The sequence below is a fragment of the Marmota flaviventris genome, chromosome 10 (assembly GCF_047511675.1).
Source record: "Marmota flaviventris isolate mMarFla1 chromosome 10, mMarFla1.hap1, whole genome shotgun sequence".
Taxonomy (NCBI): Eukaryota; Metazoa; Chordata; class Mammalia; order Rodentia; family Sciuridae; genus Marmota; species Marmota flaviventris.
The window spans coordinates 78,454,017-78,474,213 of record NC_092507.1 but is presented as its reverse complement, the minus strand read 5'-3'; the positions used below and the strand labels follow the sequence as shown (position 1 = coordinate 78,474,213).

General features: G+C 33.2%; 1 protein-coding gene across 5 annotated transcripts in view; it reads right to left on the bottom strand.

The window, feature by feature from the left end:
- Window positions 1-20,197, bottom strand: part of Rpap2 (RNA polymerase II associated protein 2) — a 103,705-nt gene that overhangs the window by 54,095 nt on the left and 29,413 nt on the right. For all 5 annotated transcript variants that reach the window (XM_027935146.2, XM_071618047.1, XM_071618049.1 and 2 more), the window contains exons 9-11: window positions 15,710-15,792; window positions 12,545-12,625; window positions 1,027-1,095 (exon numbers count right to left, since the gene is read on the bottom strand). In XM_027935146.2, the coding sequence (XP_027790947.2) occupies window positions 1,027-1,095; window positions 12,545-12,625; window positions 15,710-15,792 (233 nt within the window). The remainder of the gene's footprint in view (window positions 1-1,026; window positions 1,096-12,544; window positions 12,626-15,709; window positions 15,793-20,197) is intronic.

The window sequence follows — 20,197 nt, the reverse complement described above, 5'->3', positions numbered from 1 at the left end:
AACTTTCTAAAAAATTAATAAGATCTGTTTCACAAATTACCAATTCAACTGGAACACTGAATAGTAGAAATGACAAAAGATTTGTTCTTATGGTTGATAAAAAATTTATATCAGGGCATTCAAGTAAAGTTATTTTCTGTGTTCTGATTTAATGAATCATGTGAGTTGTATCTGGTTGGGTGACACAGATTCTGGTTCACTGAAGCCTACTCTAATGCTTCTCAGCATAGCCTTTCTTGGGACAGTGAAGCCAGAATAACATGTCAGACTGAAGTAATATCAAAGAAAGAGAAAGCAGGGCTGGAAATGCTATGAGGTTGACTCATAACACTTCTTGACCTGTGAATGTCCAGTAAGTTTTTGATGTCCTATGGGCTTTGATGACCTAACAAGCACCAGGCAGCAACAGTAATGCAGTAATGAATGGTCCTCAAAAGATTTTTACAATTCAAGCTGAAAAACACTACACTTATTAGACGGTTTTAACTCAATTGAAAAACAGTCTTAGAAACCACAAGTGGCTTCCTAAAAGGTGAATGAGTATTAAATGTTTTATATATGCTGTATAGTAAGCATTTAGTTCCTTTAAATTTGTTAGATTTTAAAATACACATCAATTTGGGAAAAAAAATCTTTTCTGATGCTATTAAAGTATGTTGAAATAGCATGAGATAAAAATACAGATGTAAAATCATGATGCTCATTCAGTATTAATAAAATGGATTATTGAAAATGAAACTAAAGAACTATTCTGTATTTATTCCACATGGACATGTTCTTCTTTCAAAAGATAATAGTATTTGTGAAGAACAGAGTCCTCAGAAGGAAAGATAAAAAGTATAAAGAGAATGATTATAGCTTATCAAAATATGGTATATCACTTTACATGAAAACTATTTTATCCTATAAGAAAAATAAGGCACAAAATAGAGATCTAACATTTTTCCAAGGCAGTTTATCAAATTAGTATATTCCTTTGTTTTTCACTAATCAAAATTTATAGTTAAAATCTGAAAGAGTACTTACGATGACAGCAACACCACAGCAATTAAAGTCCATTCCACAGGTTTGTGTATTATATTTCTATTTGTTAATCTAAAAGACAGTAAGATAAAATTTACTCAAATATTTTTATATTTAAATTAGTAAACCTTTTATTTCTGGATAAAATCAAACTTCTTATGTGTCAAAGAAGTACTTTTTCAGCATCTGATAATAACCATCTCAAAAGGAAGTGTTCTAGCTCACTTTTACATATTAATAACAACAATACTGTTAGACAATATGGGAATACAAGAACAATCATGGGAACTAAATTGCATGGTTTATTAAGATACACACACCCTGTAACAATATCTTCTATGCTTTCCCCCTATTGAACATTTTATTAAAGCTAACAAGTAATTCCTCATTTAAATTTTAAGGTTTTGACAACCTTTCCATCTTGTGCTAGTTTAGAGCTGGCAATTAATGCTATAATTCAGAATTTACAGAAATGAGAGTTGGCTTAATAAACTGCAAGAATAGGTCTTAAAGAAAACTTAAGTTTTAAAAAATATTGAGTAAATTCTATCCTTGATGATAATAAAATATTAGTCTTTGTTAGTAATAAAATATTCTGGAGTCATCTTAGTTTCTCAGGAAACATTTAGATATATATCATTAAAAATTAAAAAATGATAACTGAAAATACTGAAGTTTGGTGAGGACAAGAAGAAATCGTACTTTTTTTGGTAAATATTTATTTTTTAGTTGTAGTTGGACACAATACCTTTGTTTATTTATTTTTATGTGGTGTTGAGGATCGAACCCAGGGCCTCGCACGTGCTAGGTGAGCGCTCTACCACTGAGCCACAACCCCAGCACAAGAAATAGTACTTTTAATACACTATTGATATGAGAAATTGAATAATAACTTAGTAATATCTAATGAAGTTGAAAATGCATATGAATAGCCCAGATATAAAGCCTGAAATCTCTCACTTATGCACAAAGAAACGTGTATCAAGAATGCTAATACAATACTGCTGTGAGAGGGGGAAAAAAAACAAATTGAGGCATTGCATATTTATAGAATATTGACTTATTATAACAAATGACATAGATTTACATGTTTCATTCATAAGTTTGAGTAAAAGAAAGCAAACATGGCATGATTGTTCATATCAATCAATAATTAACAATGCTAGTGGACACATATAAATGTAGCAAAAAGTATAAAAACAAAGACTAGAATGTTGTATAGGTTGCTTCTAGGGAGGAAAGGAGAACGGATTGGGAAGGGGAACAAAGTAGACTTTGTTCTCCTTTGTGCCCTCTTTTCCATCTATCTGAAACTACCTTCCCTCAGATAAATTTCCTTATATCATCTTTGCAGTAAGGTGTACCTGGACCATCCTATTACAACTTGCCCTCTACCTCCTAGCCCAGTACTCCAGATCCCCCTACCCTGCTATATGTATATATTTTTCTTTTCCCATACCAGTTACCACTTTATAACACATTATTTACAGTTTATTTTCTCTTGCTTGATGGCAATAATTCCAAGTCCCCAGAATAAGAGCCTGGCAACCAGTAGGCATTCAGTTAATATTTTTTGAATGAGCAAATTAACTTATAATGTTTTTATTTAAAAGTACAAATCCAAATCAAATTTTAGAAACTATTAAAATCTATTAACTCTGTGTGGAAGACGTTTTGTTACATTAATCTGAATTTTCTCCACAGCTTAAAGTGTTTCAGAATTATTCTTGTGAGGATTAAATGTACAAAAGACATACATGCTGTCAAATTCAACTGACATTTCTCAGTCTTCATCTTAATCTACCTGCAGCATTTTGACACAGCTGATGACTCCCTTTTTTATGGAAAGATTTCACCTAGTTTCTACTGTTTTGATTTTGTCCCCTCTTATTGACACTTATTCTCACACCTTTTAATATTGGAATGCCCCATGAACTCTGCCCTTAGGTCTTTTCTCTCCTTTATAACACTCTTCCCTTTGGTGATATTGAACAATCTTATAGTGTTTCATGCTGACAACTGTCAAATTTATTTGTCTCTAACTTGAACTTCTCCTAGAATTCTAGATTTCTGTATCTAATGGTCTACTTGACATCTCTATGTGGAGGTCTAATAGGCACTCAAAACAGTACAGGAAAAACTGAGTTCCTCAATATTCTCCTCCAAACATTCCCATTTCAGTTAGTTAAACGCTACCCTACCCTTCCAGAATCTAGTTGTTGAGGACAAAAAATCATGTGGTTAAATTTGACTCTTCACATCTTAAGAAAAAACAGTCATCAAATCCTGATGGTTCTGCCTTCAAAATAGAATCTTATTAGTTCTTAATACCTTCACTCCTTCCATCCTGCCTTCCTTCCTTCCTTCCTAGTTCTTTTTTTTTTAAAGAGAGAGAGAGAGAGAGAGAGAGAGAGAGAGAATGAGAGAATTTTTTAATATTTATTTTTTAGTTTTCGGCAGACACAACAAATTTGTTTGTATGTGGTGCTGAGGATTGAACCCAGTGCCATGCGCATGCCAGGTGAGCGTGCTACTGCTTGAGACACATCCCCAGCCCTCTTTCTAGTTCTTAATACCTTCCTTCACTGCTTTCTTTCTTCTTTCTTTCTTATTAGTTCTTAATACCTTCACTTCTTCCTTCCTTCCTTTCTTTTCACACCATTTCTTGACTGTGAAAAATAGCCTCCTAATTGGTCTCTCTGTCTCTATTTGTTGTAATTTTCAACTCAGCAGCAAGAGTGATGCTGTTAAAAATGTATATTAGAGCATGGGATGACATTCTCTTTTCAAAACCCACCAACTGCTCTGTATCCCTCTCACAGCAAAAGCCAAAGAATTACTATGGCTACATGGTCTATACAATTTGTATCACACTTAATTTTTGTCCCACATTTCCCTCTTTTTCTGTTCTTGCCTCTGTTCAATTCTCTAGCCTTACCAGCATCCTAAATATTTTGTTACTCCTTTTTTGGGGGGCGGGGGGAGGCACAGTTTCTACTTGCTATTCCTGTCTGATACATTTTCACAGTTGGCAACAGCTGGCTCATTTAGCTCCTAGTAGTTCTTTACACAAATGTCATCTTTTCCTAAGGCCTTCCATAACCAGACTATTTAAAACTGCAACTTTCTCCCTCATCAGTACCATCCTGTTTCCCTATATCTAGGAAAATAGGAGAATGAACTGGGAAAGGGAAATAGATAATGCCACAGCATAATAATCAAAATAATAATATATTTATTATATTTAAAATTTTATATACTCTACTAGAATGTAAGTTCCATGAAAGAAGGATGCTTCTACTTCTTTATTGTTGTATCTGTAAGAACTAAAACAGAATCTACCTCTAGAAAGAGCTCAAAGAAAGTTAAGCATGGAAGAAAAGTGACAAAAATGATTGAATTTCCTTTTCTACTGTATACAAATCTTCTGGAGTTAATACAGAGTTAAGATATCATTTCATGATTTAAGAATTCATGAAATAATTTAAGAATTCATTTACTCATTCAGCATAAAATTTACTGAGTGCCTTCTGTATCTCACTGTTCTAGGTACTGGGGTAAACACAAATAAAAGGGGTTGGTTTTACTTCAAAGTACTTCCATTAGCAGAATAGCAAAATTTATTTTCTTCTCATGGTTTTCCTTTTGCTACAGTCAAAATAATTTCCAGCATGAATGCTAAATGAATATACTTACCATTATTTGGATGATAATTTAAAAATAAAAATAATATTAGAAAACAGTTAAAAGAATATTTTCAAAATATACTAATTTGAAATCCAAACAGATTTACCAAAAAATATCTTGATTCAGTACCAATTTTATATATATATGTAGATGAACACAATATCTTTATTTTTATTTACTTATTTTTATGCTGTGCTGAGGATTGAACTCAGGGCCTCACAAGTGCGAGGCAAGCGCTCTACCACTGAGCTACAATCTCAGCCCAGTTCCAATGAAATTTATTTATTTATTTAAAGATTTTTTTTTAATAGAGAGAGAGAGAGAAGAGAGAATTTTAATATTTATTTTTTAGTTTTCGGCGGACACAACATCTTTGTTTGTATGTGGTGCTGAGGATCGAACCCGGGCCGCACGCATGCCAGGCGAGCGCGCTACAGCTTGAGCCACATCCCCAGCCCGTTCCAATGAAATTTAAAGAGGACTTTTGTGTCAAAATATAATTTTAATTCAAATCTGAATAAAACACACATTGATTTAACATTGATTACCAAGCAGCTTGTAATGGAACTTGTTTTACACTGTCAGGAAAGCGATGTAACATTCTAGATAACAAACTATTATGCAATTCAGTGGAAAGGACAGCTCTATCCACTAGGGAAAGATTCTTTAAGGAGTGCTAAAAAAGGTGCTTTATGTTTACATCTTAAAATAGGCTTTCAACTCTGGCTGAGAATCATCTAGGGGGCTTTTAGAAATACTAATGCCTGAGCTCAACCCCAGTCAAAAGACAATCAATCTCCAGGGGTGGAGCCAAGAATCTTAGTTGTTAAAAACTCCCCAGGTAATGCTGATGCACAAATGGGTTGAGAATCAGTGTTCTATGAGCTCCTATTATTGATTATCACTTCAGAGAAAAGGATACAGTTATTTATGTGAACTCTTTCCCACTGCAGTATTGACTGAAAGATTTCAACATTACTCCTATCATCAATATGGCATTTTTTCAAAGTTTACTTGGAAACTCTAGCTTACAATTACACTGTTCTGTTAAAATCTGGAGACTTCAAATATCATTCTGTATTCTAAACAAATGACATTTTTCTAAAAGGCAATGAAGCTAACTTAAGTAATTTTTATTAAAGCTATAGACTTTGATCCGCAGGTCCTAAAGAGTAAAGATTTTAAAATATAATATTAAATTGTTTCATAATATTCCCTACCATCATAATACATAATTTTAGGCATTATTTTCCCCAAACTTCTTATTAAATTTCAAGCATATGTAAATTAGAGCAGAATAAGTTCATATGTGCTCATAATTTTGACAATGATTAAATTCTGCCCAATCATTTTTCATCTTCACAACTCCATCTTCAGCACTACCCCTACTAACCTGGATAATTCTGAAGCAAACCTCTGTTATGACATCAAGCACACACTCTACCACTGAGCCACATCCCTAGGTAAATGACATAAATATTTATTCTTCATGTCTTAATTTTAATATCTTTTTTTTCAGGGAGGGTATCCCTGACAGTACAATACTTTCACCTGACAAGAGGAAATTTCCTGCTGTGAACTTCTATAACTCTTTGTATTATCACAGTCTAGCTTCATCTAATGAAAAACTGAAGTTTAGTATCATGTCTCTTCCATTCTTACCCCAAAGCTCAATTTGATTTAATTAAATTGCCTTGTTCCTCAACTTTTATAAAATTTACTAGAGGCCAAATTCATGTTTTATTGACAAAACATTTTTTTTTAAAGAGCTATACTATATCTGAACATTTTTACAGACAGTAGAATAGAGAGACAAACCTCAATGTAACAATACAGAAGATAAAACCGTGAGATTTTCTTCAAAGCTACTCTAGGGAATGGGGATGTATCTCAGGGGTAGAGTGCATGCTTACCATGTGTGAGCCCTGAGTTATCACCCACTTTAGCACTACTAGCACCATCAAAAAAAAGCTAGTTTAGATTTCCAGTTTAGAAGAAGTTTTATTTTCTTTTTTTGGTGCTGAGGATTAAACCTAGGGCCTTATATTCTGTACCACTGAGATACACCCATGCCTCTAAAAGTAGTTTTAATTGTCTATTATAGTAAGAAAGTGACCAGATAATAAATCAAGGACAGAGGACACTTTCTGTATCAAAGCAAGGGACTCTCACTGAAATATGAATAGACTGCTATAAAAATCTGATTCTATACTATCTGCTATGATTAACTTTTCACCTACCATGAGAAGAGGTAACATTATGTGGTAAAAAGCAAGGGCTCTATAGTTAGACTTGGGGCCAAAACCCAACTACTAGTTGTATGATTTAAGAAAGGTTACTTAACCTTTCATCTGCTCTCTGTAAAATGAAAATACCATTATTTTTTTCAAACTAAATAAAATACATAAATGCCAGTTACAGGTTGGCACACAGTGAAGCCTGTACCGATTACATGTACTGACATGAATCAGACATTATTATCATGGCTGCACAAAAAAAACCCAGAAACACGCCAAGTAGTGGTTTCCAACATGAAACACCCAAATTTCTAGGGCATATCCAAGTAAAAATGGGGCAATTCTGCAGTTATTTAAAAAACAAATTATTCTGATGACATACCTAAAGGAAAAAGAAAATGTATCCATAATGGGACAATCTATCAAAAGCATCAAGTTTCATTGTTTTTACTGAAATGATAACAACTGGATGTGATAACATTAGTTAAGAAAGTGCTGAATATAAGTCCTCATTGGCAGTTAAATGTATTTTTCATTAATAATTTTTTTCTTACAAAGGAAAATTAATTAGTCACTACTTAATAGATAATTTTGTGGTTTATGGTGGAAAACAAAGAGGTCTTTGGAAGTAGGAAGGAAAAATAACTGGAAGGAATCACTGCAATATAAATCTTACTATTATCATGTCCTTTGGTGAAGTTCTAAAATGACTGGCTGCAGAAGGGTCAGAGTAGGAGAATCAACGGACTGGAATGATTTGTAAGGTTTAGTTCCTATTTTTCTGCATTATGCTCTGGAGCAGTGGATTCCAAGAGAATCTCCATGTATGTATGACAGGTCAAAGTACATTCTATTTGTATATAACTAAAAAGAACAAATAAAAAAAAAGTACTGCCACTTTGGTAGCCATATGCCAAACCAACTAAATGAAAATCCTTGGGAAGCTTTAGCACAGGATTGCCTCTTTAGGCCAGAGACCACTGCGGGAGTCCAGGCCCAGCCCAGATCTGCCCACATCAACCTACTCGGGACCCAGGCTCACAGTAGGCCTGGGTCCATCCTGCCACTAGCAGACACCTGCCTGATCTCAGGCTTTGGCACAGAACAGCCTCTTTAGACCAGCAAACCACTGTGGGAGCCCAGGCCTGGCCCAGATCTGCCCACCAACATACATGGAACCCAGGCCCAGGGTAGGTTGAGTTTGCCATCCACTCCCACCTTGGAGCCCAAACCTAACCCACTTCTATCTTGGGACACTGCAGACATCTCCATAGCCTTCCCCACGCAGTAGTCCCGACCTTTTTGACAACAGACAGGGCCTAGAATCAACTGCATCTCAGAACAGGCAACCCAAAGACAGTGTAAGGCCCACCCTTTCAACCCCATCTTTGTAAGACTTTGTATCCATCTTAGGGTACCTCCACTATTATCTCGAGTTACCTGGGTTATTACTGCAACCATCTTTAGTAGTAGTAGCATACACTGAGGGACACTAGCAAGGTGTGGAAGCCTAACATCAAGGTGAGGTACAGACAATCTGCATGGGTACTACAAAAATATAGGGTAGAAACTATAATATCTCAGATCCACACTGCAAGAAAGGAAGACACACAGACAACATGAAAAAACAAGGGAGGAAAGTGCTCTCAAAAAACCAGGATACTACAATAACAGAAACCATGGGCAGCAAAGTTGATGAAATGTCAGAGAAGGAGTTCAGAAGGTTCATAATTAAAATGATCTGTGAATTGAAGAATGACCTAAATGAGCAAATACAGGCAAAAATTGATCACTCCAACAAAGAGATAAGAGAGCAAACACAGGTAGCAAAAATTACTTCAAGAAAGAGACAGAGACTCTGAAAAAAAAAAAAAAGTCAGAAATCTGTGAAATGAAGGAAACAATAAACCAAATAAAAAACTAAATAGAAAGCATAACCAACAGACTGGATCATTGGAAGAAAGAATGTTAGATAATGTAGACAAAGTATACAATCTGGAAAAAAAAAGGTGACCACACAGTGAAGATAGTAAGAAACCATGAATAGAATATCCAAAAATTATGGGATAGCATCAAAAGACCAAATCTAAGAGTTACTGGGATAGAGAAAGGCACAGAGTTTCAAACCAAAGGAATGTACAATCTCTTCAATGAGATAATATCAGAAAATTTCCCAAGCATGCAGAATGAATTGGAAAACCAAATACTGGAGGCTTACAGGACACCAAATGTACGAAATTACAACAGATCTACACCAAGACACATTATAATAAAAATTCCTAGCATACAGAAAAAGGATAGAATCTTAAAAGTTGCAAGAGAGAGCAATCAGATCACGTATAGAGGAAGACCAATTCGTATCTCAGCAGATTTTTCAACCCAGACCCTTAAAGCCAGGAGATCATGGAACAATATATACCAAGCTCTGAAAGAAAATAGATGCCAATCAAGAACCTTATATCCAGCAAAATTAAGCTTTAGATTTGATGATGAAATAAAAACCTTCCATGATAAACAAAAGAATTTACAACTAGAAAGGCTACACTATAGAACATCCTCGGCAAAATATTCCATGAAGAGGAAATGAAAAACAATGATGAAAATCAGCAGAGGGAGGTATTACACTAAAGGAAAAACTAATCAGAGGAGAAACCAAGTTAAGTTAAATACCAAAAATAAACAAAAATGGCTAGGAATACAAATCAAATAATAACTCTGAATGTTAATGGCCTAAACTCACCAATCAAAAGACATAGACTAGTAGACTGGATTAAAAAAAAAAAAATCCAATAATTTGCTGCTTCCAAGAGACTCATCTCATAGGAAAAGACAAACACAGACTTAAGGTAAAAGATTGGGAAAAATCATACCACTCACAAATAAAGTAGACTTCAAGCTAAAGTTAATCAAAAGGGTTAGAGAAGGACACTACATACTGCTCAAAGGAATCATATATCAACAGGACTTAACAATTATAAATACATATGCCCCAAACAATGAAGCATCTATGCTCATCAAACAAACTCTTCTCAACTTCAATAGTCAAACATACCACAACACAATAATTTTGGGTGACTTTAACACACCTCTTTCACCACTGGATAGATCTTCCAAACAAAAGCATAACAAAGATTCAATAACAGAATCAATAACTTAGACTTAACTGACATATGTAGAATATTTCATCCTTCAACAAGCGAATACACTTTCTTCTCAGCAGCACATAGATACTTCTCTAAAATAGACTATATTATGCCACAAAGCAACTCAGCAAATATAAAAAAAAGTAAAGGTACTATCCTGCATTCTATCAGATCATAATGGAATGAAATTAGAAATCAATGATAAAATAAGAAATAAAAGCTACTCCAACACCTGGAGACTAAACAATATGCTACTGAATGAACAATGGGTTCAGAAAACATCAAGAAGGAGATTAAAAAATTTTTAGAGGTGAATGAGCAGACACAACATATCAAAATCTCTGGGACACTATGAAGGTAGTTCTAAGAGGAAAGTTCACTGCATGGAGTTCATTCCTTCAAAGAAGAAAAAGTCAACAAATAAATGATTTAACATTACATTTCAAAGCCCTAGAAACAGAAGAATAAATCTGCACCAAAAGCAGTAGAAGACAGGAAATAATTAAAATTAGAGCTGAAATCAATGAAATTGAAACAATTGAAAAAATTGACAAAACAAAAAGTTGGTTCTTTGAACAAACAAAACAAAATTAGCAGACCCTTAGCCATGCTAATGAAGAAAAGGAGGGAGAAAACTCAAATTACTAATGTCCATGAAGAAAAAAAAAATCACAACAGACACTACAGAAATACAGAAGATAATTATAAATTATTTTGAAAACTTGTACTCCAATAAAATTTGAAAATACTGAAGGCATCAAGAATGCTTGGCATTGACAATGAAAAAATAGGACATGGGTATCAATTATTTAAGGCTCCCCAGGCAAATATAACCAGCCCTCAAATATGAGCAAATCTCACTGATTAGAAGTGTTTAAGGTAGTTTAACATTTTTTCCCTATGTGTTTCTGGTAAGTTCTGAGAACTTTGGAATACTTTTTTTCAAAAGATGCTATCCAATTAGATCTGAAGAAAAAATAAATCACTAGAAAATGTATGCTATTTATTCTTTCCTAAATAAGCAGGGCAAAACAAAAAAGCAAAGTGTAATTCAAGATAAGAGGACTCTAATATCTCTTCTGATGAGTCTTCAGTCACTTCACCAATTTGTCCAGCCCATAGTAATTATTACATTGTCTGCAGGAAGTTGAATGACAAGTCCTTTAAAAAAGGAAGGAAACAGGGGCTGGGGTTGTGGTTCAGTGGTAGAGCGCTCACCTTGCATGTGCAAGGCCCTGGGTTTGATCCTCAATACCACATAAAAATAAATAAATAAAATAAAGGTATTGTGTCCAACTACAGAAAATAAATATTTAAAAAAGGAAGAAAACAAAGAATAACTTCTGATTTTCATTTTTCCTCAGTTAAACTTCATGTTAGTGTAATATTCACTCCCTGATAAATCCTGAAGGAATCATAAACTTCAGTGTTTCCACACTGTATATATCTAGTCAAACTTTATCAAACTTTTACTTTTAGTACAGTTATTCCTTTCATTAGGATGCATGGTTCTGTGATAGGTATAAGACAGAATACGTAAAAAATCTACTGACTTTCTTCATCACTAAGAAGGATGCAGAAAAGTTCCACTTTGACCATATTATTTGACTTAAACCCTCTTTTTGGCATTTAATCAGTCAATCTTAAGTATAGGCCAATAAGAGGATCACTACTGGCATCCCTGAATTTGTGTGTTAATAATTTTGAAATTGGATCGTTTCCACAATTCATGAGTAACAAAATCAGTAACTACTAGATAAATCATGTCAGACTTATTATTACCCAAACACTCACTTTCAAATATAAACATCCTAGAAAAAATTAAATAAAATGACCGTATGTGCATGTTTTATCAACCAAAACTTCACAATTGATATAAATTCTCTAGTCTCCCTTTCTTTATAGTTCTAAGTACTTCAAGTCAGTTCTACTCAATACAATACTGTTACCCTCTATCTTTTATTGTTCACTGTACTCATCTTTCCTTCTCATAGGCAAGTTCTTCCCTGAGGGGGGGCATTATGCTTCTTTTGCCCACAGTGCCTAGCACAGGGATGGTAATCTGATACATATTTACTATTCCTCTAAAATCAACAATGTTACTGGTTTTGTGTCATAGACAAAACTTTCCTTCTGGGAAGGGTTTGTGGCTCAGTGGTGGGGCGCTTGCCTAGCACATGTGAGGCCCTAGGTTCGATCCTCAGCACCACATACAAATAAATAAAATAAAATAAATATATATAAAATATATTTAAAAAAACTTTCCTTCTTAATTTTACGTTATTCTTATCTAAAGTGAATATACCAAGATTTATACAAGTAAGGAGTTGCATTAAATAGACAACAAGAAGTAATGTTTAGATGAGAAGAAAACATGTCTTAGTCTAATGGATTCTGTAGTAATCAATAAAGTAAAAATAACTCAGAAGGAAAAATTAAAATAATAACACTAACCTGAAAGTTCGGATAAGATTTTTGAGTTGAGTATAAATATCTCCTAATGTAATCTGAAGAGGACCCAAAAGTCCAGGCAATCTGAAATGTAAAAAAAAAAGTTACATTTCTTTTATAATTTAATTTAATTATATAGAAACATACATTGGGTCATGCCTAACTCTGGATCTGCCGAAGGTAATGGCACTTAGGTGGAAGTGGTCATGATTTTAAACAGTTAAACTAGATTATGACTGGTAAGAAGTCAAAAGGAAACATTTCATAGTAACTCTATGCTCTACTTTGTAGTCTACGCTATAGTGTAAAGCACTAAAATGCAAAATCATTTTGGCCATCTGTATTTTGTCCTTAGTTTTTCTTACCTGAAGAGCAATTTGGCAATATATCTTAACATTTTAATTGTGAATATTCTTTGAGTCAATAGTTTTATTATGACAAAAATTTATCCTAAGGAAATAATCAAATAAAAAAAATGCTTGCTATAGAAATAATTTTAGTAGTGAAAAACCAGAAACAAGGTGATTGATTAAATAAATTATGATATACACATTTAATAAATTGTAACAAAACCCTGAAAATAATGTCAATCTATTGTTTTTTTTTAAAAAATATATTTATTTATTTATTTTGAGATAGGGTCTAAGCTGCCTAGGCTGACCTCAGACTTGCCATCCTACTGATTCAGCCTCCTGAGTAGTTAGAATAATAGGTGTGCACCACCGTACCTGGCTGTAGTGGTGTTTTATACCACTATGCTCTGTTTTTGAAAATGTGGAAAGATATGACAAATGTTAAATTAAAAATGCATTCATAGTATTATCCCATTTTTATAAAAACATGTAATGCTTCTATATATAATACCTATTACATATCAAACATTTCATTCTTTCTATGTTTCTACAACAGAGGGAACCAAAGGGAATGAACATACATACATACACCATACATATAATATATATAAACATCAAAATATTAATAAAGGTTATCACCAAGTGGTGGGATTACAGGTGATTTGACTTTCATTTCCTCCTTTATACTATTTCTGTATTGCTAAATATTCTCCAACAAGCACTATCTTTTTAAAAAAAAATTATGAAAGTTTCAAAAATGTTCCAGAATAGAACAGTAATAATAACCTCATTATCTATTTCCAGATTCAACATTTCAATATTTTCCTATATTGGTTTCATTTTCCTTCCTTTTTTTATAGTAATATTTTAAAGTAAACCAAATTCGTGACATCATGTCATTGGATTTCTATTTGTATTTGTTTCTCTAAACACAAACATAACTTCTTTGTATTTAAAATTATCATACTCAACCAAATAATTGCTTTGTAACATCTAATATCCAATACAAATTTATTTCCCTCTGGTTATTAAAAATGTCTTTTTATAATTGGTTTGTTCAAATCAGAGATCAAAAAAGGTGTTACTTTTATAATGAGAAAATGACAAACTGCTTTCATAAACTTGTAAATGACCTCAAAAACCCATGCCACCATAATTAGTTTTGTTTTCAATGCTCTTTGTGCTTTCTCTTAAGTGATTCCATCCCTTCTCAGTTCAATTCTTGTGCCAGTATCAGTAATATGGATTTCTAGCAAAGTTCTTTCTGGCATCCTCTGTTTTAGCCAAAACCCAGGATGCATAGACTGCTTCGATGACATGTCTGTATGGTCTCAAATTTAAAACTGTATATTCTAAAGTCTAGAAAACTATTTCTACATAAATTCTTATCTACTAAATACACAACAGTACGGATAATCTAACCCAACTTTCAAAATCTTTGTAACTAAAGTAATATCTTCTGTATTGTGAATAAGGTAGTCTTTTATACTGCTTTCTATATTAATATTTAATAGAAGCAAATAAACAAGTATGAAGATCATGTAAAAGGCAAAACTATTAATGGATTTATTGTATATGAAGGGCCCACCCATAGCAGATACTGCATAAATATTAAACATTTATTTATTTAAAAAAATATTTTTTAGATGTTGATGGACCTTTATTTTATTTATTTATATGTGGTGCTGACAATTGAACCCAGTACCTCACATGTGCTAGGCAAGCACTCTACCACTGAGCTACACTCCCAGCCCCTAAACGTTTATTTAAAATGTAAAAATTATAGTAGTTCCTCTTGATTCTGTTTTTTGTACATTACCAAGTCAAGATACAAAGCAAATAAAAAAGGATTTCAAGGGTGGTTTGAGAAGTACATACTTCAAAGCAAAATTATCTTACTTTCCATTAATTATATCACAAGTAAACATTTTATATCTCAATTGCTCAAAACACTATGACATTTTTCTTATTTTCAAACTACTACAAAATTAAGACTTCTCTTTATTTACAAGTCCTGAAACAATGATTGACACACTTTCCCATGTTTTCTGCTAAAAAAACAAAAACAAAAACGTGCAGGCTGAAAAGTTCAAGACAGCCCTCACATCTCTGGAAAAAAAGATTTTCAAGCCCCCTTTCACCGAGAAACCAAAATAGCAATTTTTGCGTCATTTATGATTGGGCTAATTATAAGAACAATCATTTCTGCTACAGGAAGCTTAAAGTGCAGAGTTGAGCTAAATAAAAAACGTTGCTGAGTGTGAAATGATTCTATGAATATGTAGGTAGAGTGAGTTAACAGACCTTTAAAACTTTAACAACCTCTTATTCACATGTAAAACTAACATGACACATTTACCACAAATCAGTATTTAAATGATCTAGCTTTGATAGTTTTCCCCTGACTTCACTGGATTATTAAGAGGGAGTGAGATAGTTTAGAATCTCAACCTTCCTCTTTATGGTGGTGGTCTGTCTTCAACACAAAATTTAGTATCTTTGGGATACAGTAGCTTAACAATATAAAAATTTAAAGTGCAGACATTCATGTAAACTTTTCTTACTATTTTTCGAAATGTTTAAAATTGGGACTGGGGTTGTGGCTCAGTGATAGAGCGCTTGCCTAGCACATGTGAGGCTCTGGGTTCAATTCTCAGCACCATATATAAATAAATAGGTCTATTGACAACTAAAAAAATATTAAAAGAAAAAAAATTTTAATGTTTAAAATTGAAGGGTAACATTTGCAAATTATGAAATCATAATATTGTTAATTTTAAAATATTAAAAACTGGGATGACAATTACATACTTACACTTTGCTCAATTTTTCAAGAACGATGCGTTTTCTAATCTGGTTCTGGGAACTTGAATCTATCAGTGGAAAGGTGGGATCATGCTGGATCACATTTTTCAACAAAACAAAACAGAATAATGAATTCACATTCTTTTATAAGTAGAACAATAAACACTAAGCACAAAAGATCACACCTGTGATATAAAAGGAAATAAACCAGACTTGAGATTTAAAAGATTTAAATCTGAGTATCAGCTTAGCTTGAGTCATTGCTTACTTGAATCATCTAGTTTCTTTGAAAGTTTTCTGATCAGTATAATAGGGACATTAATACCTCCTATATTTAATAAGAAAATGTATACAAAAGGATTCTGTAAACTACTAAGTGCTATACAAATGTGAGGTTAAAAGACTAAAATTAGCAAATATTATAAAATATATTATGGAAAGTTTTGCTTCTAAAAATGGCAGACAATAGAATTCAAACCACATAAAAATAAAATAAAGGTTATTGTGTCCACCTACAACTAAAACAAATATTAAAAAAAAGTTATCAGAGCTCAATCAAGTTGGTTTTATTATAAGACTGTAAGGTTGATTTAATAGTAAAAATAAATGCAATTAATTATAATAAAAATCTCTCAAATGATCATCTTAAAAGGCACATGAAATTAACCTATTAAAATTCAATATCCATTTGTGATAATAATTAGTGAATTAGAAATAGAAGGAAACATCTATGAGCAGATAAAGAGGAATCTATAAGAAAGTTTACAACAAACATACTTAGTGGTAAAAATTTAAAGTGTTGCTTCTGAGACAGAGAATGAGACAAGGAAACCCAATGTTCTGGATGTCTAAGCCAGCAGAATAAGATACAGAAATACCAGGTTTTGTGTACAATGTGTCAAAATGCATTCTATTGTCATGTACAACTAGTTGGGAAAAAATTTTTTAAAATTTTAAAATGTGCTAAAGAGAAAAAAAAAAAAAGAAAGAAATACTGGGAATAAGGGCTAGAATGCAGGAGGGAAAAAAGTACTGGGGATTGAACCTAGGGCTTCATGTATGGTATGAAAGCACTGTATTACTGAACTACATTCCAGCACTACAGATAAGTTATTAGAACTACTAATTATTATAAGTTATTAGAACTCATAATTTAAGTAGTCTAGCAAAGTTACTGGCTATAGGGTCAATACATGAAAATTGATTTTCTACATAAAAGGAAAAAAAAACTTTAAAAAAATATATTTTTTGCTTGTAGATGGACACAATGCCTTCATTTTATTTATTTTTATGTGGCACTGAGACTCAAATCCAGGCCCTCACACATGCTAGGCAAGCACTCTACCTCTGAGCTACAACTCAGCCCTTGGGAAAAAATTTTTTTTAATGATACCATTTACAATAGCTTATAAGAACCAGATACTTAGGAATAAATGAAATGCAACCTGTTTAAGACCCCTGTGCAAAAATCTATGATTACTGAACAATATTAAAGCAGATTAAAAAAAATTTCTTTAGTTGTAGTTGGACACAATACCTTTATTTTACTTATTTATTTTTATGTGGTGCTGAGGATCAAACCCAGTACCTCACATGTGCTAGGCGAGTGCTCTACTGCTGAGCCACAAACCCAACCCCATTAAAGCAGATTTTTGAAAAAGGAAAGTCATACTACATTCACAAATTGAAGTCTATAATGTAAAGATGTCAATTCTTTCCAAACTGATTTACATACAAATTAGATGTAACCCCGATAAAAGTCCTAACAGTCCCCTTCCCAATCGGTACTATGATAAACTAATTTTAAAATTTATAAGGAAAGAAAAAGAGAAGAATGGTCAGAGCAAACTTAATAAAGAATTAGATGGAGGGATTTATCATACAGATATGAAAACTTATTATACAGCTACCTAATTAGCATGGTATTAGCTCAAGAAGAGAAATAGACCAATTTACCCACACATTTATAAACATTTTATTTTTGACAAGGTTCAAACTATAGCTGTAGAGAAGTGGGAACTCATTTCTTTAAAAACATTTTTTTTTGGTTGTAGGTGGACACAATGGCTCTATTTTATTTCTATGTGGTGCTGAGAATTGAACCCAGTGCCTGATATGTGAGAGGCAAACACTCTACCACTGAACTACAACCTCAGCCCAGGAGACTCATTTTTTTTTTTTTAGAGAGAGAATTTTAATATTTATTTTTTAGTTTTTGGCGGACACAACATCTTTGTTTGTATGTGGTGCTGAGGATCGAACCTGGGCTGCACGCACGCCAGGCAAGCGCGCTACCGCTTGAGCCACATCCCCAGCCCCCAGGAGACTCATTTTAATACATGCTACTGAGTAAACTGGATATCCAAATGGGAAAAAAAATGACATCTGATCCATACTTCTTAGTACAAAAACAAAGAAACAAACTCATTTCCAGATGAATTGCAGATCTAAATATGAAATGAAAAACAATAAAGCATCTAGAAGATAAACAATCTGGACTAAGATTTCATAAAGATGTTACTACAGAGGGGGCTAGGGTTGTGGCTCAACAGTAGAGCATTCACCTAGCAATTAAGAAAAAAAAATTTAAAAAAGATGTTACTACAGGGAACAATTAAAAAACTGGAGTCAAGAAATTGAAAGGGCAAGTTTCAAAGTGAAAAATATTTGTAATACATATAACTGATAAAGAAGTCCTACGAATCAATTTTTAAAAACTGAGACACTTTAATAGGTAAATGGAAAAAAGACTTCAACAGGTACTTCACAAGAGACTCTCCAAATGGTCAAGCAATGAACATGAAAGTATTTGATTCGTTAATCAAATAAATGTACTATAACCATCAAGCGATAGTACAAGAATGGCTAAAAATAACAACAGCAAAGAAAAAGTAAAGGAACCCTCAAACAGCAGTAAATCAGTTTGAAAAACTATCATTATTTAATGTAATTGCATATGTACATATTCTATGACCTAGCGACACATATCCTTCAGAACTGCATGCACATTAGAAGACATATATAAGAAATTTCATTACAGCACATTTCATAATAGCCCCAAACTAGAAACAGCCAAAATTTCCATTGATATAAAAAAAATTGTGGTAGTCCCCCTTATCCATGATGTCAGTTATCTGTGATCAGTCATGGTCTAAAAATATTAAATGGAAATTTTCAGAAATAAAGAAATGGTAAGTTTTAAATTGTGCACTGTTCTAAGTAGTATGATTCTGCTCTATTCAGCATAGGATGTGAATTATCCCCCTTTCTGGCATATCCAGATTATATATGCTACCCTAGCCTCGTAGTCACTTGGTAGCCTCTTGGTTATGAGATCAACTGTGGTGGTACTGCAGTGTTGTTATCAAGTAACCCTTATTTTACTTAATAATGATCCTAAAGTGTAAGAGTAGTAACACTAGCAATTCAGTTTAAGACAAAGAGAAACTGCAAAGTACTTTTAAGTGAAAATTCTCAACTTAAAAAAAATACTCTGTGCTGAAATTGCTAAGATCTATAATAAGAACAAATCTTATTTGCAAAATTACAAAGAAAAAATGGAATTCACACTAGTTTTGCTGTCATACCACAAACTGCAAAAGGTACAGCCACAGCGCATGTAACTGCTTAGTTAAGATGGAAAAGGCTTGTGATTAGAAGAAATAAACAGAAAATGTGTTCTTACTGAGAGCAATTTATTGTGCTATAGAGTATGCAGCCTATTCGAGGATTTCAGCAAGGGATCTCCTAAAACAAATGAGACCAAGCCATTTACTATAAATAAAGGCAAGACAGATTCAAGAATAGTTTGGATTAACAAATATAAAAATTACTGGAGAGGGTGCATCTGTCAATGAAGAAACCTGCTGCCACATTTCCAGCAGAGCTGAAATAGTATCACCTTTGTGATCCTATTAAAAGCAAGTTTTAAATTGTTATGAAACAGGCCTCTTTTGAAAAAAGATGCCCAACAGAATCTACATTCATAAAAGTGCACAAGTGGCACCAGTGCATAAAACATGGAAGGACAGATAACTCTGGCACTATGTGTCAATGCTGCAGGGCATATAATAAAGCCAGGTTCAACGTATACAGCCAAGAACCTACCTACTCTCAAAAAGAAAGCAAAAGTTATCCGTCCTTGTTCTTGCAGCATAATCAGAAAGCATGGGTAGCAGACATCTTGTTTATGGGATGGTTTCATTGACACTTCATCTTAGAAGTTAAAAAAAAAAAAAGCTTGGAAAAGAACAGGTTGGAATTTTAAAATCCTATAAATAAAAGACAATGCACCTGATTATTCTGAATTTGTTTGCCATGAAAATGGAAATGTCACAGTTGTGTTTTTACCTCATTGTTTCAGGGCCTTCACTAAGGCATTATTTGGTTTCCCAAGGCCACAAACCCCCATCTGGTATTTGATCAGCAATTGATGCAGACTTTACTTTAGACATACTACAGTCCTGGGAATCATTTGTTATTGCTGATATTACAACAT